Source organism: Fonsecaea multimorphosa, assembly GCF_000836435.1.
Source record: "Fonsecaea multimorphosa CBS 102226 unplaced genomic scaffold supercont1.3, whole genome shotgun sequence".
NCBI classification, from domain to species: Eukaryota; Fungi; Ascomycota; class Eurotiomycetes; order Chaetothyriales; family Herpotrichiellaceae; genus Fonsecaea; species Fonsecaea multimorphosa.
The window spans coordinates 679,642-705,209 of NW_015971637.1; the positions used below are offsets into that span (position 1 = coordinate 679,642).

Consider the following 25,568-nt stretch of genomic DNA (forward strand, 5'->3'; position numbering starts at 1 on the left):
TTGTAGATTAGAGGACTGAGACTGTCATAAGGTATCCTTTGAAAGTTCTGCTATGGGCGTCAGTCACACATCCTCATCCACGACTTCTCGGCGTTTGGGCGGAAAGTTTTGGAACAAAGGTAAAATCCAGAAAGGGAGTGAAATGAGAGCCTGTCCTGTTAGCGGCTAGGCAGTTGTGTTTAGAGCACGGATCTCTCGTGACAGTTGTTTATCATCAATGTAACTCAATGGAGGAACATGGTGAATTCAACTAGGTCCTGGGACCATCAGACTATATGCATTTAGTTGAATTACCACCACACTTTTTGCCTCGCTTGATCGACCGTACTAGCTCTCATATGCGCTCCGTGATTGACCGTTGTGAGTTCTCCGCAGTCTTTATACCCCGCATACGACTCAAATACTCTCTTTCCATCAATATCTCTCTCACAGTCTTGGTTTGCCTTAGTTTTTATCTTGTCGCGTTGTTGTCACATTACCGCGCACTCCAACAGCATGTTGGACGTGCATGACGTCTCGGCCAAAGATCTCCACAGCGATGCCGGGACCAGAAGCAAATCTAGACCCGTTTGGTGCGGTGACGGGGTCCTCACTCACTCAGAATCCAAATCACTCCTCCTTCAATGATGTCTCTACGACCATAGACACTCCGTTGACGTGTTATCAACCCTCTTATTCGAAATCAGCCTCTGCGCTGCCGCTCATTTGCGAGGAGATTGAACGGTACATTCGTGGTCACTCTCCCTACGCTGACCTTTGGCTGCGGTACTATCTGAGCCCTGACGACCTCAGCGCATTGCAAAAGCTGATCCGGGAGAATTCACACTGGGGGGATAAACTGCGGTATGAGATGCTGACATCTTTCCCAATAGCACAGCTGCTAACCTTATTCCGTAGGTATGACTATTTCCCGCGAACTTCGCTCTTTGTCCTCCGCATGGCTGCGAGTAGTCAGCATGAGAGCCTACAAGAAGGCTTCTGCGAGTTTGTGAAAAGAGAATTGAGGCGGCTATACTCGGGAGATCTAGCAAGGGAGACTTTTGTAGATCAGATCCACAATGAATGCCACACAGCTATACGCGAAGGCAAGATCGGCTCGCACAGTCCCGACGCTCAGTTCGGACACGAACAGGCACAATATCCTGGTGTTGTACTGGAGGTGGCATATCCACAGAAGAGCAAAGACTTACCAGAATTGGCGCGCATATACATCACTGAAGGTTATCGAGGTACTCAGCTCGTTGTTGCGTTAGATCAAGATTATCAGCGCTCGAAGAAGATCGTGTTGAAGACTTGGAGGCCACAAATCAAGCACTCGTCCGGTAATGCGCCACCTCGATTATCGGTTGAGCATCAAAGTCAGGTAGGCTTATACACTACTCCCTCGGTGCGATGTTTAACTGAGAATTACGTATAGGAATTCCGCAGTCACGATGGAAAGCCGGTCCCAGGTTCTCGACTACAGATTCCGATCGTGGATTTCGCACCCAAAGCTTTGGTTCCCGAGACCCTACACGACAAGTCTATTACTATTTCTTCAGAAGAGTTTTGTCACTATCTCGATCGGAGAGAACGGACCCGGCAGATGAGGGCTGCACGGAGAGGAATAGTCCACGATTTACCTCCTGGCTCTGTCCATCCTCCGTCGCCCGCGAGCTCAGCTTCAGACACACCGAGCGATGACGACGAGGAAAGTATTGGAGGCTAGAGCTACTGCACATGAAGAAAAGAACGATGGAGATCAGGAATCAGGTCGGGCTCGCCGAATGCAGCAGGTGCATCGATCTCCTATCCAGACACGAAGCGGAGCTGCCCGTAATAGGCGGGAATTATGAGACTCGGCCATGGACGCACTGCCATTGGTAGCAGCGTGATTTTATGATATGGCGACCACCATGACGTTGTGGCAGCACATGGTCTCATCAGATGATCGATCACGGCCGTTTGACCAGGACCCTGCTTCGGCACTCTTTGCTCCCAACTGTGGTGTTGTCAGCTCGACCCATTTGCCACGGTCTCTCGGGGACAGCACACAAGTTAGATCCCAACAATGTTCCGAGAACACTAATCCTACCCTCTTGCACATCTGAATCGATCAGTTGATATCGTGATCTACCATCAAACATGGACTCCACCTCGGCCACCAGCATCGCCAGTCGCTCTTCCAGGGTTTTCTGTTGGAACTTCTCGAGCACGACAGGTAGATACGGAGCCAGGTGCTGAGCGATGATGTTGGCCGGTACGTCGAATTGCCCGTTTACTTCCCACAGCGCCACCAGCAGACAGCGACGTAAGATGACCGTTCTCACGTCCACCTGCTGCAGCACCAGACAATGCCAGGTGAGTTGCACCGTGGGATGTTGTAATGTCGGATGAGAGACGGTCGAAGTTGGCTGATACTGGATCGACGCAAAGTTCTCGAGTTGCTATACCCAATGGCTAATTTCGCATGAGCTCAGAAGGCGTATCGGGTCACAATCCAGACCCTTCAGTTCATACACTCTCCCCCAACCCTTGTAAGGCTTGGGCTCTTTCAACTCGGACGGCTCGGATATTTGTCGAACGGTAAAGTCCAATTGACCCTTCAAATACGAGTTCGTTGTGAGTAGCTCGTGAATCCATTGCAGCAACGAATTTAGCTCCTGTGGAGTTGCGGGAGTTAATAGCGATTGGGGCATTTTCAGTCCTGGGATGAAAAGGGAGGAGAGGGAGGCCCCCTCCGCGGGTGAAATGGGCATGAGAGATACATATCGGCGAGGCGGCGCGCTATTTTTCACTTGAAAATCCAACGTCTTTAATCCATGTTCCCTTGCGGGTAATGAAAGTGATGCCTGCCCACCGTTGGTGTCGAGGCTTTAGTACTCGACCTCGTCGAGTACCGAACTCGCGAGTAAGCACCCCTTAGTGCCTAACTCGTACTAGCTTGCCTTCGCTGCCAATGGTTATGACGTAATGCCGTAATGGGAATCTTTCCCGAGTCGCCTGTCGGTGGATGGACCTTGGACGCGACCTGTTACGTGTCGGTGACATGGCAACTCGCTTCTCTAGTGTTGGAAAGTGGCAAAGAACACTATCTAACTCAACAGCTACTCCTACGTAACAATCCACAGGGATATCATACTTGGATGCTGTGAAGATGACCTCGCTCCACAAGGGACAGGCATCACTCAGCGCACAAGGCTGAACACACCTAAACGTTCTTAGCGTCACCCTCGCAATAGGGAATGGTTGCCCTTGGATGGATTCGACTATCTTCACCGAATGAACACGGTATACAATGGCTTCTGAATCCAATTCTCAGCTGAGCGAATCTTGGGTGGTCGAGGACGAAGGGGATGAGAGAATCAGTTGGGAAGAACACTCTGCAGAGTCGGAGTACGGCGAAGAACCAAAAGTCGCAGTCCCAGACGAGGAGGACCCCAAAATGACGAGAGCAATTCGGGAGAGACGCAAGTCTCCCAGACTATCCACGCCGACAGCACCAGAACCGGAATTCATCATGCCGTCTCTGTCAACCAGCATCAATCCACCAGAGAAGATTGTCCGGAGGGGGAGACCGCCTGCCACGACCAAGGTCGCTTCGGCAAAGCAGCAGACAGCACCAATACGCTCAGGTCGGTCGAATCAAACACAAGCGCACAAAACCACGACGTCGCCAGTGGTGGACAAGATAGTCCTGGTCCTGGTGCATGCCACGGAATGGCTGCTGGACATCCTAGGGCAGGCGCTGAAGACCTTGAAGCGGCCCATCTCTTGGCTTCTTGCGGCATATCTCTTCTTCGGCATGTTGATGCTTTTGCAAAACCTCTTAACGACCTCCATTTATACGGCTCTGTCCCCCATATGCCGCATTCCCGGCGTGTCTCTTCTCGATCTTCCACTCTGTCAGTTTGCCTCACCCAACAATGACAAACCGACTCTTCCAGACGGGACTTCGGCTCCTGTCGAGTTCGACGCGCTTATGAAGACGCAATCCCATTTCGAAGAGATCTTGTCTGAATCTGCAGCCGGTGTCGCTTTACCTTTGGACATGAAACGATCCGAGACTTCGATTCGCGACCTACGGCAGATTGTGCGGTATTCGCAGCTCGCCTCACGCAACGAAATGGTTCTCGAATTCGATGGGTTCATCGAGACCGCTCGGATGGCATCATACGACCTCCAGAAATTCAATTCGCACGTCGGTCGCGGTGTGGACATTGTTCTGAGCACAGCGCGTTGGACGCAACGGGTGCTCGACGACATGGCGGTCAAGCAATCTTCTCGAGGCATCATCCCGGGGTTCATACAGGACAAACTGCTGGCCCCTTTCAAACCGGTGGAATTCACCGAAGCAAGGCTTCTCGACCAATACATCTCGCACACACGGATAGTCTCCGAAGAGATCGAGCGTCTGATCGAAGAGGCCCAAGCTTTGCTCTTGGTTCTGCAGAACCTCGAAGATCGGCTCGACGTGATCCACGCCATCGCACTGCGCGACAACATCGCCGCCCAGGCTGGCAAGGACGAAATCCTGTCGCATCTCTGGACTCTGCTGGGCGGCAATCGCGCCAAGCTGGGCAAGTACAACAACCAACTGACTCTCCTAAGACAAGTGGGCCAGTATCGGAAAGTCGCATGGGCGCATGTCTCTGCGACGATCCTCAAGCTACAGGCCATGGGCGCCGAGCTGGAGGAGTTGCGCACCCGGGTGTCGAGTGCCGAAGTGTTGAGAGGGCATAAGGAGATCCCGCTCGCGGTGCACGTGGAAAATATAAGGCTGGGAGTGCAGAGGCTTGAAGAGGGCAGGGAGAAGGCCAGACGGCTTGAGCAAGGTCATGTTCGAAGGGTTATTGAAGGCGCCGAGCAAGGGAATGTCATGGCGTTGGGAGACACTTAAGGTTTGCAGGCTTGTTCAGTTTTTATGATTTAGGGCACGACAAACAGACGGCGGCGCGGCACCAGGTCTTCTATACCCCATGCATTGATGGCGCTTTTTTGGGGCCCGGACAGCTCATATTCAATGACGAAAAGTTCACAGGTTCGAAAGGGAGTCGGTGGACAGTGTAACAGAGCATATATGGACCGGCGGTCGGTTTGGCCCTCCATGGATTGTGATCACAGACTCTTCTTTGGAATGAATTTTTATTGTGCTGTCAAATATTTTTGCAGGAGTAGTTTTTCGCCATCTTGTGCCTCGTGCTTCTTGCAACGTGTCGGCCGCAGCACCAATACTCATCCCCATTGCCGCACAGCACCAGCATTACACCCTTGACTTCAAGTCCATAGCCTTCGCGCGACTAATCCATTCACACTCCCCAATTTAAATCATCAGTCTCTCGACACGATTCTTCAATTCGCGGATCTGAGGCATCAAATCACTGGACTCGTTGGTCGTGATGCTCGCCGCAATAACCGCCCGTGAGACACCGCATGCTCTCCCCAGCGCCGTCTTGGAATTGACATAGACGTAGGGCACGTTCTTGTCTTCCGCAAGAAGGGGAAGGTGCAGGAGAATCGCGAGCGGAGAGGTGTCGGCGGCCAGGACGACCAGCTCGGCGGTGCCGCGGTTGAGGGTTTTCGTTGCTTTATTGCGGGAGATGGGTCAGTATATACATGAAAGAGATCGGGGGGAGGATGAAGTCGGAGAAAAACATACTTTCGTTGGCGCCTTTTCTCAGTTGGCGGTGATGAGAAGCCTGTTGAACAGTGTCCCTGCAACCTCTAGTCAGTGCTGTCTGCATCGGGAGTTGGCGGTCGAGAAGCTTCTGGAGAAAGGACTTACAGAATCTTCTGAGACAGTGCCTCATCGGCCAAGGGCCACGCAGCACTCGGGTTGTCAGCCATTCTTGGTGGTATGCGACTTTAATGTTTCGAAATTCTTCGATAGAGCGCGAGTGAAAGCAACACACTGGCTGCGATGGGAGTGTCGATGTTTCGCAAATGCCGAGCTTTGAGAAACGCTGTAGTGAGGTGGTAGCAAAGGGTTCCTTGCGTTGGCTCGCCCTTTGCTTGTGCGGTGAAGAATGTCACACTGAGCGACGCTGGTGTTGGTGGTGAGTCTATCCAAAAAAATAATTCTGGGGGCGCCCACTGTCTAAAAAGTTTAGGCGGAGGCGCAGAAGAACTCGGCCGACTTTCCTTTGCGGGAGGTTGCCAAGTTCAAGTTGGAGCTCCCCCTTCGAAGTCGAAGGATCTTCGAAACATCATCACCCATTTCCTGCTCAGCACCTGAAAACCATTCCATCCTGCTCAACTCCATCATCGCCCTCAAGCTCCTTTCGCTCCGGCAAACTATCCCAGCACCTACCCATTGACTTAGGAGCTATCACGAGCGAATCAAGCAGCCAGTCAAGATGTCTTCCGATCTCTGGTGCGTGTTCCTGCTGCCCCCCATGCCCCGATTCCCTTCAGCCTGCGCCCTCCTACGATAAGGTGGTCGGAGCTCCTACTTAACACAACTTTCTATTCGAACTCTTCCTCGATATGCATCTTACTAACATGTCTGCTTCTCTAGTCCCGTCTATGCGGTATGTTATGCTAGCCTGCGCGATTTGCCATTTCTACCACGACGCTTCACCCTCCCACTCTCTGCTCGTGCGGGAAGCTTTCAGGAAGAGGAGAGAGCTGACTATATCGATACTAAATAGCCCTTCTTTGGCGCCATGGGTTGCACATCTGCCATCGTCTTCACCTGCTTTGGCGCCGCATACGGAACCGCAAAGTCTGGCGTCGGCATCTCAGCCATGGGTGTTCTTCGACCTGATCTCATCGTCAAGAGTATGACCTGCTAAGGCCCATATGTTCCGAAGCAAAAGACCAGAGGAACTGACAATTCCAGACATCGTCCCCGTCATTATGGCTGGTATCATCGGTATCTACGGTCTAGTCGTTTCCGTCCTGATCTCCGACAACCTCTCGCAAAAGGAAGCACTGTTCACCAGCTTCATTCAACTTGGGGCTGGATTGTCTGTCGGTCTCGCGGGTCTCGCTGCCGGCTTTGCGATTGGCATTGTCGGTGATGCTGGCGTTCGCGGCACTGCCCAGCAACCCCGTTTGTTCGTCGGCATGATTCTCATCCTGATTTTCGCCGAAGTCTTGGGTCTGTACGGTTTGATTGTCGCGCTATTGATGAACTCAAAGGCGCAGACCGATGTTACCTGCTAGATTGGGAAACGAGAATGAGTGTGACAGGAGAGAAGAGAGGAATGAATGGCGGCTGCGATGGAGCGTCATCAGGAGGACGGAAGCCAGGAGAGTATGGAGATCAAGATGAAATGAGACGCACATTGGAGGCATCGAATGAGATGGACTATCGCCAATGTTTCCGCTGTCAGCAATGAAACCAATGTCAACCACTACCAAGAACCAATCCACCACCACAACACCCAAACCGGGGCCAGCCATTTGCAAAAGACCTGCTGCCCTTGAATCCGACTACTTGTTATGTATGAATGCTAGAGCTTTTGACCACAGATCAGGCGGCACGAGCTTGATTGCTCGCTTGCGGAGCTAGGGCTATGGATAGTATAGTAAAGTTTATTGAACTCGTTAACTCCGTTCTGGAGAGAAAGTCCTTTTTCCTCTCTATCGTTTTCTCTATGGATATTTGGATCGGTCTGCAACAACAACACCGGTGGCAGTTTTGAATAAGGTTCAGACTCGTCTTTCCGGGCTACGGAATCATTCTTCAAGAGTCGCAACGCGCAGAAGCGCCGAGCAGGTGACACGAGTTTACGACCAGACCTATCCACCTACCCACCTACTTAGATACCTAGGTACTTAGGCAGATACCTCTACGAGTTACTTGTACAGAGTTCAAATACGCTGGATAGGTAAGTACCTAGGTAGGTAGACAGGCTGAGCCGTTGAAATCCGATCGATGGGAGGGTGGCCTCCGAGTCTCGGGTAATAGTTTTCACAAGCTCTACCAGACTACCTACCTGCTAGGTAAGTATGTACACAGCATCCCTACCTACCTAGGTATTTACTCGGTACATGTGTAGGTTACTGGGGATTGGACATCTACTTCCCAGCCAGTGGCCACATGTGTATATCCGAGTTAGCTACTCAGGGTAGGTAAGTAGGTAGGTAAATGAATTAAGTAGAGATGCATGCCCGAAGTCCGAAGTCGGATCTGGAACATTGTTCTTGTAACTGAGTGTCTTGACCCGGACTCAGACTCAGACTCAGACTCAGACTCAGACTCCGTCGGAGTTTGGGTTGGAAGGAAACAAGGCGAGATCGATGGAGGTTCATTCAAGGTTTCCTCAAAGAAAAGAGCGAAGAGATTATTTCTAATAGCCACGTCTGGGGAGGACAATCAAGTCCCGAATTCACACGGGGCTGTATATGATAGTCTGCGTTGCAACAATGATGATCGTACTGACTGACAAGTGGTTACTCGCCCTGCCTGCCTGCTTCCCACCAAAAGCCGAAGAGACATGGAAGGACTTTGCAGGACCCGCTTGAAATGCCCACGACAATGCAGAACCCCTCGCGTGCAGATATGTCTAACTCAGGTGTATGATCCTTGCAAGCAATGCAGATCGACCAAAGAAAAAAGGCAAAGCCTCGCTTCCCGAACAGGAGGCACTTATATTTGCCCCAACTTCCTCCTCAAGTTCCTCGTCTTGCGCATCAACTTCTTGTACTTGTGCTTCTTCATTTTCAGGCGCCTTTGTCTCTTGACACTAATGGCATACATTCCTTCTCTTCTCCTGCCTGGAATGGAGCCGACCTGCCTTCGGTGGCCGATGATTCTGCTTCGTCCCAGAGGTGATTGTTGTTCAATCTCTTGCAGGGAAGACGAGGCGTTTGGATTCTCGATTTCCATGACTGGTGCACCACGGCTGGTGAAAAAGCCCTCTTGTTGCAGATCGGACGAGTCTCGAGGGACGTTGATAACGACCTGTTGAATGTAGGGGTCATTGTAATCTTGTTGTTCTATTTCCACTTCCAAAGCCTTAGCTTGCAATTCTTCCGCCTTCTCTGCCTGGGCTGCTGATTGCTCCTCGCTCGCGTTGATCTCGGCATCGCTGATGGGTCGGGGTACTGGAGGAACGTTGAAAGGCCGAAACCTTCGTTGGATTTCTTGGATGACTAGTTTGATATTGCCCCCGCCAACCTGGACAGTTTGCGGTGCACCATCGAGATGATGTGTTCGATTAGGGTCAGCAGGGCTCTCGTTGCGCTGCATGAGAGCCTTGATCAGGGCCGCCTTTTGCTCGGCCGCATTTTGTGAGGGCTGATCTGCATGCTTTTGAGCAATGTGGTCGTCAAGGGTTTCCACCGCTGACGCCAGGGTATAGATGACATCTTGAGATGAAGTGCGTGATCTCGATTTCGGCTTTGGCTGAAAGATTTTGTCTATCGCTTCTGTCGACACCTCGGGAGGTAAAGGTCCGGTAATAGACATGGGACGATGGGTTGAGAAGAAAGAGGCAACATAGACATCTGACAGTTGCAATCAGCTTGGAACGACGTGGTTAACCGCTAGACAAACCTTTTGGGTTCAAATGCTGCAGGCTGGGAACTGCCGGCAGTTTTGAAGTCCAGTCATCTTGGGCTTCCTTGGTGTCGGCCTTGTCCTTGGAGGACCTCTTCTTCGAGAGGCGCGACTCGGCGCCCGGTCGCTTCGACTCTGATCTGGGAGCACCGACCTGTTTCACAGAAGCTGCTGGGATCGCTGAGGAGCCATTGTTCGGCGGTATAGGTGGCTTTGACGAAGAATGCCGCCGCTGGTGAGCGTTGGAGGTAAAGGATGCTATCGTAGGAGTGGACGGGCGAGAGGGTACGGACGGGGCATTTGTGCAGCTGCGCGCCACTCGGCGCAGAGAAGTATTGAACATGTGTTCCAGCACCCAAAAAAGAGAGTGTAGAGGGACAAAACGTCCTCGGAAGAATAGCGGCGGGGTGGTGAGTCGGAAGGTTGAGCTGATAAAGAGCAGAACCATCCAAGATCGGAGTTGATCGTGACGGCGACTCGAATGCCAAGCCACGGGACAGTTTCCTGTTCCCGAAACGCACGTGATGCGACATCTACCCCCACGCACGTGATGGGCTCTCATCCGATGAGCACCCCTGACGCGGGGTCAATTCCGTCCATCGGAAGCTGGCAGATATACTATATAAAATACCAACAGACCTATACCTACTGCTGACTGATGTACAATATATGCTCAATTTCCTCTTAATTTCCTCTTTTCGCTAACAGAAGGACTCACTTAGCTCCTCTGCTTCTCTCTTTCTAAAAAGATCACTGACTTGCGATCATCATGTCACCAAAATACATCAAGAGGGTCACTCTCTTCAAGGTGCCCAAGGAGGAAGACATCGATGCCATCCTCGCAGAGTACCAAGTCATGCGAAGTACTGCACAAAAAGTACGTTTTATACCTGTTTCATTTCCAACTATCCGTCTGTGGTTGTCAACCTAAGCCAGCTCTAACCTGTGTCTAAACGCATATTTAGGATGGAGCACCATACATTGTCTCCAATGAGGCCACTCGGGTCATCAATTCGTCAGAAGAGCGAAGTCAGGGGTACACCGTGATTGCAGTCACGACCTTCAAGTCGCGGGAAGACGTCGACTACTACGACAAAGGGTGCGCCGCACACAAGAAGCTGAGAGAATTCATTACCCCTAGACGGACGGGGTTTGCAACAATGCACTACGAGAGCGACCTTTGACCTTGAAGGTCACATACATTAGCTAAAGCCTAAAATTTTCTCCAGTACATGATTGCAATTACAAAGAGCATTTAGTCTTCGAGACTGTCTCCCCTTGATTGCCCAAGTCCAACGGTTGTGATGGTTTGTCTCCGCGCACCTACTCTGCCTCGGGTTCTCTGGGTCCTTGAGTCCTAGCCCATGTCCCGGGCAAGACTGTCCGCAATCTCGAACCCGACCACGCGGAAAGCTGGTGTCCTGGATACCACGGGGACATTGGTCGATCCAGCTTCTGCTACTCGGCCAACGACAGACACTTCGACAGGAGTCGCACGTGGGCGTTGTTGGCAAAGAAGGACCACGCGTTCATGTTGGACAATGTGTGTGTGGACAGGCCGCTCGATTCAAATGAGAATTTTCCCAGAATATTCTTGAGGTCAGCAAGACTGAATCTTGCCTTCTTCAAATATACTCGTAAGTATCATTGTATTCGGATGACGAGTCCGAGGCGCTCTCTGCAGCAGGATCCTCTTGTGCAATGTCCCTCATCGGTGCCGTGCGTGACGATAATTCGGCGTGCGCATTGGAGCTGTCGGTTGAGTCACTTTCTTTGGACTCGCTGACGCCGTAGAATTTGGCTTCTTCGATGCGATGGCTGTCCTCGCTTCTTGCTCGTACTATGTCGTCCGCTCCATAGAGGTCATCAGTCTCTGGCTCAGTCTCCAGCTCTCGCTCCCTTTTCGCCCATGGAAAATGAGACTACTAGCATCTTGACTGAAAGCCGCATTCGTGCCAGGACAGAGCCAGTCCTCTCCCCCAAACGGACATTGCCCAGATGGCAAAATGCTCCGTGGACACCAAACAGGCGGATCATGATAGTACGGACAAGCGTCTTCCCGACCTTTCCACAAATATTTGAAAAATTTTCGCTGATATATCGGACACTCTGTGTCATCATATCGCGGCAGTCGATGGTAACCATGTCGCATTTGACGTATATCGTAACCGCACACCGATAGTGCTGCATCCCACACGTCGCCTCGACCAGATCCCAACATTGTCGCAGTGGGATCTTTATAAGCTTCGTCCGATATTGAAATGCCTTCTCCGTCCACAGAATGGATATCAGCACCACTTCGAATCAAAAAGACGATGCACTGGCGGACCTTATCAGCCTGGTATTGATGCCAGAAAGAACGGAGTGCGAGTTGAAGACAATTTCTCCCATACTTGTCTCGAGCGCCATTATCGGCACTCTTCGAGAGGAGAAGGTTAAGGAAGGATACTGGGTCGCGGAGGCGGGCACAATCGGCAGCAACAGACAGTAGCATTGTGCGACCTCGACTATCCCTGCTTTCAATATCAACGAATGGTATTGGGTTGCTCAGTATCAGCTTCATTCCGTGCTGTAACAGATGAGTAAAATTCAATGGATGTCTGTGGGAGAAAGCACTTACATCGCCAAAACGCAACATGGAGTACTTGGAATTCGAATCGCCTGTACGGAGGTAGAGTGCAGAGCAAGGATCTGCTCCAGCAACCAGAAGGAGACGAGCGACCTCTGGGTTGCCTCCGCTCAACCACATTGGCGTCCTATGACCGAGAAGCTTAGCATTCCCTTTACGCGGCTCTTACGGTCTTCCACACATGAGCCAGCTTACTGGGACATTCCAAACGCACTGCTTGGATCATGGGCGACCTCGTCAACATCTGCCCCATTCTGAATGAGAAATGCGCACATATCGTCAGTTTTCCGTCCCTCGGAATACGCAACTGCGTACTTTGACCCATCAGCATTGTAAACGCGCATGCGCTTCGCTGAAATCTGCTTACATGTAAGAGAGGAATTCCCTTGGTATCCCTGTCTCTGAGAGACCCCTCTCCACGAGCAAGCAGCCTCCGAAGTCCCTCAACATCCCCATTGCGCACAATATCAAAGATGGCAGAACTTCTGGGTAGGGTCTTGCCGATGGAAATGACTGGATTCAAGGAAGAAAACCCATTATCGAATCGGATTTGCCGCAGATACGCAACGAGCACGGCGGGTGATTTAGAATCCTCAATAGATGCTTTGACAGTTGCAAAGAATTCTTCTGCGTATGGACCTGTGGTAAGTTCTCCTGGCTCGGAGGGATTGCCAAATGCCTGGAAGGCTCTTTTGTTGATGGTGATGGTTGCCCTGCAACCTGACAGTACGAGCTCGATGCTCCGGTTCTTTTGGACGACCTTTCCGGCGCTTTTTGTAGTGAACCGCTTGGCTTTCGATTAGTTGGTTAGTTGATGCGTATTGCTGACAAGTAGAGAGAAGCTAGGTACTCACGAGCTTGGTTTACCTCTACAGCAGGAGACGCTGAGACCAGACCGCGCATACGTTTCAGGTCGCGGCGTGTCACTGTCTCGTCCTCTCCTATCTCTTTCTTCCTTTTCTTTGCCGTACCGAGTACTTCACTGTCCTCGAGCTCCATCAGTTCAGATAGAAAACATTCCAGATCCTCGATGATGGTGTCTGCTTCCTCATAGAGCATTGTGCCTGAGACTTGCGATTCTAGTTTGCATAATCTGGCGAGGCACTCCCTCAGCTCCAAATTCCCCCGAACGGGTTCGTTGGAGTGAGCAAACAGTGGACTGTCCTCTTGTGTCGGCGCTCGGCAGTGTTGAGGAAGAGAGAACTGAGTTGCATCTGCCGAGACCTGGTTTTGAAGCGCCTCAAGCAGAGTGGATATGTTCTGCAGCTGTGCAAGCGTCGCCCCTGAGGTCTGGCCGATAGTATGGTTGACAGCTGCAGCAGTGCTCCGAACCACCTCTTCCACTGAATCCTTGATGTCCTGCACATTTTCATTCAAGGAGGAGATCTGCAAGGTTCCTGCGGACAGAGTATCTCGGATTTCGTGGATCTGGGTCTTACAATCCAGCGTATCGTTGCTGCGAACTCGTCAATGGCCAAACTACATCCGCCCAAACACGCTTGCATCCCGCAACTGGAAATACTCACCTTTGAAGAAGATTGAGTTGGAACTGCAGCACGTTACAATGATGATTCAACTTGTGCCACATGGCAGTGAGTTGCTTTTCTGTCAAAGCTGCTCGGACTCTCTTCCATGCCTTTTGAATTTTCGGTGTCGTCGGATCATATTGTATCTTGTCAAGGTCTTTCTTGAAGTTCGCTATGTCTTGGGTACAAGCATCCAGCAGATTTCTGACATTTTGTAGGTCGACATTGGGCTCTGCCAACGCTCTGCAATCGCGGAGCTGTATCAAGATGTTCCGCAAGTTTCCCACAGCCGCAACAAGCGATGCAGTCTCTCGTGTTGCATGTCGGAATCCGGAGAGCACATTGTACAGCGATTTCGTACCCTGCAAAGCAATCCCTACAAAGGCTAGCACACTTGCGCCAGCACTCACGGGCTCCATAGCAAGCACTGAAGGGAGGTGGGATCAATCCAGGCTGGAAGAGCAGCTGCGGCGCTGTAGGAGAGGGAACAGAGGAACAGACATTGTTTTGGAGTGCAAGGACTCAGCCGCCCTTTTGAAGGGAGCGGAGTCTGCCTTCGGCGTTGAGGCTGAGGCGCAGAGGCATGCAGGCATCGAGGGGTGGTGGGTGCCGACGCCTTGCAGGTGTGTTGGTCTTTGCAGCTTGATATACAGCATCGGCTAAGCTTTGCTACCCAATCCAATAAACGACCGCCAATTCCTGACCGTCTTTTCTTTTAATGGGCTCTAACCAAGGGCAAGCAGTTCTGACATCCCTGGTAGTTGTTCCGGCATGTGACCATCTGCGCATTGAAGTCGTTGGCGTTTGATGTTGGTTATACAAGAATATTGCAAGGCTGTCTAGCAGTCGCCTTCTTCCACACTGCCGAAGCTAATCTACGTAGCTCTTTGCCGCTCGTCTTTACAACAAGCTGATCGAAGACGAGGATCAAGCGGAGATCTTATCGAAAGTGACCCGGGCAGAGCTGTTCACAGATATAGTCCGTCCACCGTAAGCTGGGATCGCAGGTCTTTTCTGTTCTCCTGTCGTTTTGAAGAGGTGTTATGAACCGGCAGTCCCAGAAGAACCGTCGCCTGCTTCCTGTATCAAAAATCCTTTGCCAGAGGAGAGAGGCTGGTCGACCACAGGTTTAATCACAAGGGGTGTGCTTCCAAGATCATATGGACATGGAGTTCCCTCGAGGATGGAGCTGGAGCATGGGCCGTGGTCCGCTAATGAGAGAGCATGAGCGTCTCACAGCTTTCCAAAGGACTGATCAATAAATGGTGCCCAGAATTGCCATAACTCATCACCTCGTCGGGCAAGCCGCATCAAGTCGCGGTTGGGCGAGCGTCATCGGGTAACCCTGGTCATGATCGTTCACAAATGATTAATCCGGTTTCAGAGAGACGGTCCGGACCAAGCCCGCGTAACTGAGTCTTTCCACGGAGGAGCATCGCACTGGACAGCTTGTGTTCTACCGGTACCTCTCGTATGCCCTCTCTTCATCAAGACGTCTTTTGACTTGCGCGAGGATGCTCTGGTCGTACAGGACTTCGGGTTCCATGTCGCCTTTCAGGACTAGCTTCTCGTGCTTCTGCGCCTCTTCTTTCGTCACAAGCACTAGGTCCGTCAGAGGCAGTTTGATCATCTTCTGTCCTTCTTTCTCGTATTCGGGGTCGATTTTAAATCCCTCTGCAGGCTTCCGCCATCTGATGAGAGCGAGTCTGGTTCCCAAGCCGCTAATGACACTTTTGCCACGAAAGACCTCTTCCACAAGGTAAGCAACATCGTCTCGGCTCACTGGAATGCGGAGACCAATAGTGTCTTGCCCGTTGGTTGAACGAACAAGTCGTTCTTCAAGACTCAGCAAAGATGATAGGATGGCGTCGTACATCTTCTCCCTCCCTTTGTCGCCCATTCGGTAGTCCATCGGATATCCAGCAACGCTGCAAATAACGTGGTTGGCCACTGTATATCCGAAAACGGCCGGCATCGTACCAAGGACAGGCAAGATTCTGACCCTAAATTCAGGCAGGACACCCAGCTTGTCGACCTGGCCCTTTTGGACTTCTTCGTCCGCAATGGGGAGCAATTCGGCCTTACCCTCGCCAGGCTTCTCCGTCGAGAAGACCACCGGGATGCCACTACTGATGCCTAAGACCCGTAGCCGCCGCCTCGTCGCCTTCGACAAAGGGTCCTCAACGCTCGTCGAGATATCACCCACCTGTATCCTGGTGGGATCACTCTTGCATCCCGCGCCCATGGCACTGATGACTTGAATGCCTCTCACGGCACAATATTTCAACAATTCGACCTTGGTGTCGATATTGTCAATCGCATCCACCACCCAATCCACCTCTTTGTCTTCCTCTCCGTCCTTTAGCTCAAAGTCCCATTTCCCCAGCAGACCCTCGATCGACCGTAACCCCATCAACTCATTCCGCTCGTCGATCCGGACCCAGGGGCAGATCTGCTCCAACCTCTTCCTGACGCAATTCACCTTTGGCGTCCCCACGTCCGCCAGCGTCGCCAAAGCGTGCCGATTGAGACTGCTTAGCGTGACCTGGTCAAAATCCACGACTCGTATGCGAGAGACACCGCTCCTGGCCAGCGCCGCGACACAGTGGCTCCCCACCCCACCGAGTCCCACGACGACGACGAACGCACCCCTCAGCTTCGCCAGGCCCTCATCTTTTAAAAACACCCTGTTGCGGGCTAGTTGCTCGAGTATCAACTCTTCATCGTAGTCTCCCTTCCTAGCCCTGGCAGCTATCTGCGCCGCACGCGTATCTTCCTTGTTTGTGATCGTGGGACGACTCGCCCCGCCGTATTCCGTGAGCTGGAGGGCGTGATGCTCCGGTGAGATCTCGGGAATCGAGGCTTTAAGTTCGTCGGTCACCCGACGGCGGTGGATCGCGGTTGCGGTGAAAATCACCGTCGTGGCAGCGACTGCACCCAGTGCTGCGGCGAGGCCAACCTGAAAAGTTGTCGCGGAGGTGTGCCTTTGGAGCCATTGGGACATTGTGGTAGAAGTTGAAAGAAGAGGTATCTAACGAAAGTATTTATTGCAAGATGCCAAAGGGCTTGACAGCGACATTACAGCATTATGTAGACGACAACGCTATGCCAAATCACAGTACATGGCAGACATTGCTGATATCTATCTCGCTGGTGCTAGAGTTGCGGACGCAGAGCTCAAGAGCTCTGGCATTAGAGGTCTTGCGATAGTGCTCGAAAATGTTTCCCCACAAAATTTTCCCAATCATGCATCTCCGCATCGGTTCCCGCAATCTTCGTGGACCTTCACCATCCACTCAATCTTTTAATGGTTTACGAACTTGATTAAGTCCTGTCTACTCTGCCAGAGCGCATCTGCCACGACTCTACTTCTCTACAGCACACGAGCCTCTCCACAAATCACAAGTGTCCGAGCCTAGGACGAAACCCTGCGCGCTTCCGCGTGTTGCTCGCGGCGCATCCCTCTCTACAACTTCTGCTTCACACTCACAGCCATGGCGCGTAACTCAGAAAAAGCGCAGTCCATGCTCTTCCGGTTCCGTGCCGCACAGGCCGCCGAATCTGGTCTCCTCCCATCCGCCAGCCTGCGCCGGCCCAAGGCGCCTTCTACGGTAGACACGGTGCCCCTGTGTGAAAAGTGGCGTGGCCAAATCCTCAAAGAAATCTCACGCAAAGTGACGAAGATACAAGACGAGTCGCTGTCCGACTTTCAGATCAGGGATCTAAACGACGAGATCAACAAGCTGATGAAGGAGAAGTGGGGCTGGGAACGGCGTATACGAGAGCTTGGAGGACCTAATTACATGCGGGGTGGAGGCACAGTGTTTGATGACCAAGGCCGAGAGGTACCCGGTGGAGGCAAAGGGTACAGATACTTTGGGAGGGCGAGGGAACTGCCCGGCGTCAAGGAGATGTTTGAGCGGGCGGCCAAGAGGAGAGTCCACGGCGACGAGGAGGAAGAAGCCGCCAAAAGGCCGCAGCTGGACATCAATCGGAGGCACCTCGACGCCAGGTATTTTGGTTTCGGGCCGGACGAGGAGAATGGCACGCTGTTGAAGTATGAGAGGAAGAAAGAAAAAGAGGCTGTTGAGAGGGTGGCGAAGTTGGCTGGCGCGGAGGACGAGGACCCAGACTGGGAACCCTTACCTGGCGACGCCGGCGATGGTGTGAGATGGCGCCTGCCCACTTTGGAAGAAGTTCAAGAGGAACTGGTGGATCGAAGACGCAGGCAATTGCTTGACAGGCTTGGTTGAATTTATGAATCTCTTCGATCGCACTTCAGAAGCCATATCATGCGACTCTGGACTGTTTACTGCCTGGCATCACCCATCCCAGGCTCAGACGCCTTGAACACGAGTGAATCCCTTTTCCGGATTGGTGATTTATCATACAGGAAGCCTTGTCTATCTACTTCTTTGTCCCGCGAACCTCAGTCAGTATGTTTGCTCTGCTCAAGAAACACCGCTCGAGCATGATGGTTGAAACTCTCGGAGCCATGAATTGTTTCGAGGGACAACTGTGTCACGCCTCATCACGCTCTCTGGGTTGACAAAACAACACAGCGCGCACATGCGTCCCACAGATTGTCTCTTCCCGTGGCGCCAAACTGGTCAACAATAGATGTACTGAAGAGTGATATTCCCGTTCCCGGTATTCCTCTTAACTCCAAGGTTCACCTCTGAATCGTAGAACACATTATCCTGCACCGACGCAAGCTCCATGTTCGCCGGGATCATCTGTGTGCCGCTACTGCCAGCATTTATCGGAAAATCGGCTTGGGTGTTGAGGATAACCTTGACGTCTCGGGTTCCTGCGCCGGAGGTGTCGAAGCCTGTGCAAGCAAAGATGATATCGACGTCTTTGTTCCCTTTCATGCCGCCGATATAGTTCAGGACGTTGTTGCAGGCTTTGCTGAGGTAGAACGGGTCTGGTGCAGTCTGTACGTTGATGTTGGCCTCGTAGATGCCACCACAGACTGGGTTGATTATGTCAGGATCGATGTTGAGGGACAAAGTGCCTGAACTGGCTGTGGCATTTCGCGTGGTAAGAGTCTGCGGCCAGCGATGGGTGAGACTGCGCGCCTTCGACCGACGAGGTACCGATGCTGCTGTGGCGAAGTCAAGCAAAACCAACAGAAGCATGAGTAGAAAGAACCGCATGTCGAAAAGACCTATGGATGTTTGAGGAAGCTTTTGGGCGTGTTAAAAATCCGAAGATGGTCTGGTAAGTTCGTTGCAGGAAGTTATACGTCAGAAGAAGCACCTTTTATATAATGAGGACGATTTTCTCAGCAAGCACAGCTGGATTCCTGCCAGACCCATGATGATGTGCAGACCTGAACGCATCGAGCATACCCATTTCTCCCTCATTTCTCTCTTCGACATTTTTGAAGTGGCCGTCAATGTCCTCGGATCGACTGTTTGTCGTTTTGTTTCTGAACCATCTGTTGTGGCAGTTCCAGAACCCCCGGCCATTGGTGTCTCTGGAGCGGTGTGGTCATACAAAAGGATGCAATGGCTCTTCGTGGCCTTGGTGGCCGGGCGTCAGCCTCGTAAGCTATTAGGCGTCGTTGGGTGATATCTTGTTTCTCCTTGCCGTCAATATAGACAAGACTGGAGGGGAAATTACCTGTTGCTGCACAGCATACGCAATGTTGCTCACACCCATGTTTGCTCCTTCGCTGGGTCGTTGTTGATTCGACGGCCTTGCGTGGGATCCTGTACGCTGCAGCGTGCATCCATGCAGGTAGCCTTTGACCATCCATTCAGCTCGTGATGATATGCAAGCAGCCATGCACCGGTGTATGGACCTGCAGAGGGAGTTCCGAGGACAGACACCCATTCATCTACCACTCAAGCCCTTTAATCCACCTCTTGTGGAGACTAGCTTCCCGTTCCTAGAATCCAGCTTCTCGAAGTTTGCTTTTCTCTACCACGGAGCCCAAGGATCACAATACCACTTGGAGAATGAAGGTTCTCTCGAGACGGGTGACGAGTTCTCGAGGCTCAATAACATCCCACCAGCTCCTAATGAGAGAACACGATGACTCCATCCCAGGCAACAGCGGGATATTCCACTGCGCGATCATAGTCTTTGTCAAGATGTAGTAGCTCTAAACAGTAAAGGGCCTAAGGGAGCCCGTGTGCGTCAATGCGAGGTTGAGGAGATGCCACATCATAGAGACCGCAGCTCTCACTTCAGTGTTTTCTCTCTCAGGATATCCCGTAAGACTGAATCCTGCCAGCCTGCGAAACACTGTTCATCTTGCGGGATCCCAATCACTCTCTGATAGTAGATGGTAGGCAATGAATTGCCCTGGTGCTGGGTCGACCTCAGCCAAGCTCGGCAGGGTTATTTTTCCGATCCGACTCCTTTTCCATCAGCCTCAGCCCACTTCATCCTTTCAGATTGAGCACAACCAAGACATGTCAAACCGGCCCCGGACAGTGCCTCCAAGGCTTCACCTCTCGCCCTTCCACGATGCTCTCATCCCGCAAGCAGATGGCCCCCGTTCCTTGCTGTGGCCATGTTACTGCGATCTTACCGTCGTCCATCCCTCCAACGCCGTGTCCTTCGGCTTCTCCTCTATATCCTGCTCGCACTCTTTGTCCTAGACTTACTCACCATCCTCAAACACCACCGCGAATTCACCCGTAACCTACTCAGCCACACATATACATCCCCGTCCGTTCTCCCGACCCCGATACAGAACCAAAAGATCTTCATCGTTGCGCAGTTCTGGACCAACGCACGTGTCATCTCCGAGCGATGGGGCCAAGCTCTCCTCGATCTGGTCGGAGTATTGGGGAAGGAGAATGTCTTCGTGAGCATCTACGAGTCAGGGAGTCTGGATAACACAAAAGAAGTCCTAAAAATGTTGGACGATGTGCTCGGCCAGAACAACGTCCCTCATCAGACCGTGTTGGATCCGATTACACATGCAGATGAAATCAACGCCGGTCCGCTCGATGAGCAGGGAGTTCCTCGGCAGGGCTGGATCCAAACCACGAGTGTGGGAACGCAATGGGGCAAAGAGTTGCGAAGGATACCATACCTCGCTCGCCTGCGGAATATATCTCTAAATCCTCTCTTCAGACTCCGCGATGAACAAGGCCAGAAGTTCGACAGGATTCTTTTCCTCAATGATGTCGTCTTCCGCCCACAGGACGTCCTTACACTGTTAGCCACGAACCAAGGTTCCTACTCCGCCGCGTGTGCTCTTGATTTCCACTTGCCGCCGGCCTATTATGATACCTTCGTGCTCAGGGATTCTGAACGTCTGGGCACAATTCAAAGCATATTCCCTTACTTCCGTTCTCAAGAGTCTCGCGAGTCCATGCTCAAGGGGCTCCCGACGAAGGTCTCAGCATGCTGGAACGGGATGATTGTGATGGACAGCACACCTTTCTACGACGGACTCCGATTCCGTGCGCTGAGCGATAGTCTTGCCAGCAAGCACCTCGAAGCGAGCGAATGCTGTCTCATCCACACAGACATGAACCTCACTTCTCCCGGCTCCGGTGATCGGATCTATGTCAACCCTTCGGTGCGTGTAGGTTACACTGTGGAAGCCTACAACACCACACACTCCGGCCCAGACGAGAATTTTGTTTCTGCGACCCAATACGTCACTGGGGTATGGACGAATCGTCTTAGAAGGAACATCTTGCCACGCGAGACGAAAACCATGAAGGAAGTTAAAAGGAAAATGGAAAGGTGGGCCAAGGAAGGAGAGAATTCTCTGGAAAATCGAGAGGAGACTGGCGGTCAATGTGTCATTGATGAGCAGCATATCCTGATCTGGAATGGGTGGAAGCACGTATAAAGCTCTCTCGTCTGCGAAGTTGGTCTTCCTCCTCTTTGTCCCATGTTTCTTTGAAGGAGCAGGGGTTGGAATTTCAGCTCGCCGACACTGGAAGGAACTTTCAAAGATGGGAGTTCGGGGCAAGGTACCATGCCATGGCACTTCTCGGGAACAAAAGTAAATAAATGCTTTGAGTGGATTGACGGCAGGGTTGGGATTCTTGTTTATACGGACAGTCGTTGTAGGGAAGCATCAAGACTATATACATGCCGGCTAGCATCGCGGCCAGTCCTGGCGGATGCAACACGCGTCGCGCGCGTGTATTTTAAGGACAGCCACAAGAGCTATTAGGCAATCAATCCATTCTGCTTCTTGAAGAAGCATGAACCACCTGCAGTGAGTGCTTTTTGTCACGATACCTTAGGTAGAAGGATTCGACACACTAGTTCCATCAGACAACGAGACAACCCCTGGCATTCTCGGTCTGATGGATATACCTCAGTTTTGGCAAGGATGGTTAGAGGTCGCAGCTCCATTGGGCCATGAACGATTGATACCTTGCTCCGACGAGCATTGTTCCGAGGTCATGCAATGCAATGCCCTGGATTAGTCTCATCCAAGCCATGACAAGCTTGATCGATGTGCCGAGTCCAGTTTTTGACTGGACTGCCGACAACAAGAAGCGCGGCAACAGCAGCGGCATATTGAAGGGGACATGATGCCCTAGGACGCGCGAACGCTTTGTTCCGAAGCGTCTGTGCGACCATCACCACAAGGCTGCCTCGTCTACAGAGCTGGGCAGTCACCTTTGCTCACAGGACTGGATGCCTAGCCCTCGGGTACGTGCACAGGCCTGGACGTAGCATGGTTTGGTGGATTCTCGCTTCAGGGCATCGGTCGCCGTTATAGTCGTGCTCGTGCACTTCGCCTTCTATTCAGTCTTGTCCCGGTAATCAGAGTCTTCTCGTGGACCGTTTCTCATGGTAACCAAAGGCTTGGTGAAGCTGGCTCGTCTGGTCACGCAGGGCATCCGGGTGTGCGGTCCAGTAAGTCACAATGACGACCTGACTCTCCCAGTCAGACTCAATCTCAAGGAAGCTTCTCTTCTGAAACTTTATGGATAGCTTGCTCTTCCTCCTCTCCATGTAGGTTTGGATTTGGCGAGTCCACGCTCGACGGAGCTGATACCTCATCAGCAGCATCCGCCGACGCCTCGGAGCCGGGATGCACGACCGGCGAAACCCAGGCAGACCCTCGAACCGCCGTGGTCGCATCTTCTCCCACTCCTTTCTGAATCCAAACCTCCCATTTTTCCCATGTCACTCCTCCAAATGCTGTCCTAAACTTCGTCCCCTGTGGTTGAACATCGTGCAATTTCTTGCAGGCAATCGTGATCTGTTCGTTCACAAAAAGCGGCAGAAGATTCTTGTACTGGAATGTCCGAATAGCGAAGGCGTACGGTTTTCCGACGGTGTAGAGGGCGAGAGCTTCACCAAGGATATCCAACATGAGGACAGAGGTGAGTGGACCATGTACAATGAGTTTGGGGAGACCGTATACCTGCCGGGTATATTCCGCGTCGAGATGTATGGCATGAGCGTTTCTTGTCAGTGCGCTGAATCGGAACAGCAGCGTTGGTGAAGGGGTCATGTTTTGGGAGTATACTGGGTTAGAAGGAGGCGCCAGTCGTCTGCGCGCCGAAGCCTTCGATTTCAGACTCTCTGGGATCTCTCGCATAAAGCAAAGGTACTTTTCTTCTTTGAGCACGATGTTGTCTCTTCTGCTCGCGGCTCGGAGGCCTCCCAGCCTTCTAAGCACGGGCTTCCCCTGGGAGTCTACCATGGCGGGGAAAAGGGTCCTTGTTAACGTGACAAAGACTTTCGCGTTTTCGCTAGCAAAGTCGCCAACTAGCCGCGTGTCTGTAATCCTTTCCTTGACAGCGACCAGGTTCGGCCTGGCGGTCCATATGCTGGGAATCTGAAACTCCATATAGCCTCCAGCCCAGACTCGATACTTCCATTCGTCGCTGGGAGCATGGCGCTTCTCAGCACCGTCATGGCCTAGCTCTTGTTCGTAGGGCAGGCTGTTGAACGACACTTGGTGGTAACCGGGGGGTACAACATTGGCCGGTCGAAGGTCGGAAAGTGAGAGGTGGCTCTGCAGAGTCTTCCGTAGAGCGCGAATATTGAATGTATTCCAGTGACCTTCATCAGTTGGCATGTGGCGGCTTTTCATGGATTCAAGCTGCTGAGCGAACTCTGAAATGGTCTTTTGAGGAGATCCAGTTGCGACATGCTGCCGGCGATTCCAAGTTATCCCTGATTTGCCCTTGATACACGGCCTGCAGCACAATCTCATGCGAGGAAGTGAAGACGGCAATGAACATATCAAAGACATAGGAAATCCGGTCAGTGGCTTGTCAGCCCACCATTTCGGACTTGCACAGCGAGCGGACGAAATACTCTTGCTACAAGAAATGAATCTCTGTGTTGGCGCGAGCGTCACGTGATCTCGTGTCCTGGATGATGGACCGAGACGCGTCTTTCAAAGACTTGAGGATCTCTTCATCGTCTGGAAAACAACGCTTTTCCAACCCTCTTGATCTCAGCTATCCGAATATGTCCTCTCGATCACGAGCTTTAATTGGGAGTCACCCCTCCCAGACTCCTACACGATTTACGCCGTCTACACCCCATGCCATCCGCGCCCTTCAACAGCGCAGCGGGGCAAATGCGCGCTCAGTGCGCAGGAGAAGAGCAGTCAGCGACACCGTCCGACCAGACTCAGCTAGGGGCATCTTGAGACAATTGGCTAAGATTACTGCGCCTGTTACCAGAAAAGTAGTGCCTACACCTGATACAGCGAGGGGAAAAGAAAACAAAACGCCGAAGGTTGGAAGACCTGTGGATGATGGACAGGATGAAGAGCAGAATGTCAAAAGACCACGCTTGACTTTGGATATCGATGAAAGCCTGGAGAGCATTGAGATCCCCCAACCTGGGGACGACGAGGACAGTGAACTCCCGGCGGCTCCTACGCCTTCCATCCTCCCGGAGGACGATGGCGGCGAAAATCACGATCCAACATTTACACTCAGGTCAATTGATTACAGGAAACAGGCGCATTCGCCAGACAATAGCCGCCGTATCTCGAGACGTTCTTTTCCTGTGTCAGATCCTGTCGGACAGGTCAGCTTTAATGGAGGAGACGAGGATTCAACATTCCTGTCCGAGAGAGGCAGAAGGGCCGAAACAGTTGAGCCAACAGAAAATCTATCGCGTTACGACTTTGGGCTCATCGACATGGATGGATTCCATTCTGAGCTCGAGATCAGAAGAGAGTCACATTACCAGGGTCTCCCCAAAAGTCCGGAGAAAATCAGGAATGACCTTGTGGAGCTCGATCCGAACCACCCATCTCCTAGGGAAGAGGGAGGGGAAACTGAGGCTTTGAGGGGCCTCCAATATCTTCAGAGATCTCCATCCTTAGCACCGCCTGACGAGAGCACTATGCACATCCCAGCACTCGATGACTCGAACTTCCAATTGCCTGTCCCAGACGTGGAAACCACCTCAAAATATGCTCAAGGTGCTGGAGAAGCAAAGCTTGTCGAAACATCACCATCAGTGGATCGTCAACGTCACTCACAAGAAGTCTTCGAGCGAGAAGCAGAACCTGAAGATGGACAACCGTCCAACCAATCCTTGGTAGACGAAGAAGAGCTACGACCAGCGCCTCAGCAGCACCGTCGGAAAAAACTAAAGCTGACCCGCCACGGCGAGATGGTACCGTCGTTGCCCTCAAGCCTGATTAGACGGGTAGCCACTGAAGCACAAGCCCGCCTCGGCAATCGCCGACCTAAGCTCGGAAAGGACCACATACAAGCCCTTGAACAGGCGACCGAATGGTATTTCGAGCAAATTGGCGAAGACCTGGAAGCTTACTCAACCCACGCGCGCCGGAAACGCATCGATCAGAGTGACGTCCTAATGTTGATGCATCGGCAGCGGTTACTCCAGAGCGATGGGGAGCTTCTGAAAGCTGCAAAAGAGTTGCTTCCCAAGGACGTTGCGGCTAGCTTGGATCTCGAGGAGTTGTCGGATCACTGATCATTGTTGGAAA

General features: G+C 52.1%; 14 protein-coding genes across 14 annotated transcripts; 7 read left to right on the forward strand and 7 right to left on the reverse strand.

Annotated features, from left to right (window-relative positions):
- Positions 1-538: 538 nt before the first annotated feature.
- Z520_02032 (uncharacterized protein) lies at positions 539-1,708 on the forward strand (the record flags this gene model as incomplete). The annotated part of the gene is made up of 3 exons (XM_016772546.1): positions 539-843; positions 898-1,363; positions 1,418-1,708. 3 exons carry the CDS (start codon positions 539-541, stop codon positions 1,706-1,708), a joined length of 1,062 nt encoding a protein of 353 aa, XP_016636016.1.
- A 226-nt stretch (positions 1,709-1,934) lies between these two features.
- On the reverse strand, positions 1,935-2,678 carry Z520_02033 (uncharacterized protein; the record flags this gene model as incomplete). The annotated part of the gene is given in 2 exon segments (XM_016772547.1): positions 1,935-2,426; positions 2,433-2,678. Coding segments are annotated over 2 exon segments (738 nt in total).
- A 599-nt stretch (positions 2,679-3,277) lies between these two features.
- Z520_02034 (uncharacterized protein) lies at positions 3,278-4,879 on the forward strand (the record flags this gene model as incomplete). The annotated part of the gene is made up of 1 exon (XM_016772548.1): positions 3,278-4,879. The coding sequence occupies one exon, from the start codon at positions 3,278-3,280 to the stop codon at positions 4,877-4,879; it is 1,602 nt and encodes a 533-aa protein (XP_016636018.1).
- A 423-nt stretch (positions 4,880-5,302) lies between these two features.
- On the reverse strand, positions 5,303-5,826 carry Z520_02035 (ribonucleoprotein-associated protein; the record flags this gene model as incomplete). Its single annotated transcript, XM_016772549.1, has 3 exons — positions 5,303-5,565; positions 5,639-5,694; positions 5,765-5,826. The coding sequence occupies 3 exons, from the start codon at positions 5,824-5,826 to the stop codon at positions 5,303-5,305; spliced, it is 381 nt and encodes a 126-aa protein (XP_016636019.1).
- An 818-nt stretch (positions 5,827-6,644) lies between these two features.
- On the forward strand, positions 6,645-7,146 carry Z520_02036 (V-type proton ATPase proteolipid subunit; the record flags this gene model as incomplete). The annotated part of the gene is made up of 2 exons (XM_016772550.1): positions 6,645-6,759; positions 6,821-7,146. The coding sequence occupies 2 exons, from the start codon at positions 6,645-6,647 to the stop codon at positions 7,144-7,146; spliced, it is 441 nt and encodes a 146-aa protein (XP_016636020.1).
- A 1,429-nt stretch (positions 7,147-8,575) lies between these two features.
- Z520_02037 (uncharacterized protein) lies at positions 8,576-9,830 on the reverse strand (the record flags this gene model as incomplete). Its single annotated transcript, XM_016772551.1, has 2 exons — positions 8,576-9,435; positions 9,485-9,830. 2 exons carry the CDS (start codon positions 9,828-9,830, stop codon positions 8,576-8,578), a joined length of 1,206 nt encoding a protein of 401 aa, XP_016636021.1.
- A 426-nt stretch (positions 9,831-10,256) lies between these two features.
- Z520_02038 (uncharacterized protein) lies at positions 10,257-10,671 on the forward strand (the record flags this gene model as incomplete). Its single annotated transcript, XM_016772552.1, has 2 exons — positions 10,257-10,364; positions 10,453-10,671. 2 exons carry the CDS (start codon positions 10,257-10,259, stop codon positions 10,669-10,671), a joined length of 327 nt encoding a protein of 108 aa, XP_016636022.1.
- A 441-nt stretch (positions 10,672-11,112) lies between these two features.
- Positions 11,113-14,061, reverse strand: Z520_02039 (uncharacterized protein; the record flags this gene model as incomplete). Its single annotated transcript, XM_016772553.1, has 7 exons — positions 11,113-11,305; positions 11,329-12,056; positions 12,108-12,243; positions 12,312-12,430; positions 12,484-12,908; positions 12,971-13,572; positions 13,643-14,061. The coding sequence occupies 7 exons, from the start codon at positions 14,059-14,061 to the stop codon at positions 11,113-11,115; spliced, it is 2,622 nt and encodes an 873-aa protein (XP_016636023.1).
- Positions 14,062-15,098: 1,037 nt separating this feature from the next.
- Positions 15,099-16,646, reverse strand: Z520_02040 (uncharacterized protein; the record flags this gene model as incomplete). The annotated part of the gene is made up of 1 exon (XM_016772554.1): positions 15,099-16,646. The coding sequence occupies one exon, from the start codon at positions 16,644-16,646 to the stop codon at positions 15,099-15,101; it is 1,548 nt and encodes a 515-aa protein (XP_016636024.1).
- Positions 16,647-17,136: 490 nt separating this feature from the next.
- On the forward strand, positions 17,137-17,895 carry Z520_02041 (pre-mRNA-splicing factor isy1; the record flags this gene model as incomplete). The annotated part of the gene is made up of 1 exon (XM_016772555.1): positions 17,137-17,895. One exon carries the CDS (start codon positions 17,137-17,139, stop codon positions 17,893-17,895), a length of 759 nt encoding a protein of 252 aa, XP_016636025.1.
- Positions 17,896-18,252: 357 nt separating this feature from the next.
- Positions 18,253-18,801, reverse strand: Z520_02042 (uncharacterized protein; the record flags this gene model as incomplete). The annotated part of the gene is made up of 1 exon (XM_016772556.1): positions 18,253-18,801. The coding sequence occupies one exon, from the start codon at positions 18,799-18,801 to the stop codon at positions 18,253-18,255; it is 549 nt and encodes a 182-aa protein (XP_016636026.1).
- Positions 18,802-20,168: 1,367 nt separating this feature from the next.
- Z520_02043 (uncharacterized protein) lies at positions 20,169-21,467 on the forward strand (the record flags this gene model as incomplete). The annotated part of the gene is made up of 1 exon (XM_016772557.1): positions 20,169-21,467. One exon carries the CDS (start codon positions 20,169-20,171, stop codon positions 21,465-21,467), a length of 1,299 nt encoding a protein of 432 aa, XP_016636027.1.
- Positions 21,468-22,535: 1,068 nt separating this feature from the next.
- Z520_02044 (uncharacterized protein) lies at positions 22,536-23,666 on the reverse strand (the record flags this gene model as incomplete). Its single annotated transcript, XM_016772558.1, has 1 exon — positions 22,536-23,666. The coding sequence occupies one exon, from the start codon at positions 23,664-23,666 to the stop codon at positions 22,536-22,538; it is 1,131 nt and encodes a 376-aa protein (XP_016636028.1).
- A 398-nt stretch (positions 23,667-24,064) lies between these two features.
- Z520_02045 (uncharacterized protein) lies at positions 24,065-25,555 on the forward strand (the record flags this gene model as incomplete). The annotated part of the gene is made up of 1 exon (XM_016772559.1): positions 24,065-25,555. The coding sequence occupies one exon, from the start codon at positions 24,065-24,067 to the stop codon at positions 25,553-25,555; it is 1,491 nt and encodes a 496-aa protein (XP_016636029.1).
- Between the last annotated feature and the right edge of the window lie 13 nt (positions 25,556-25,568).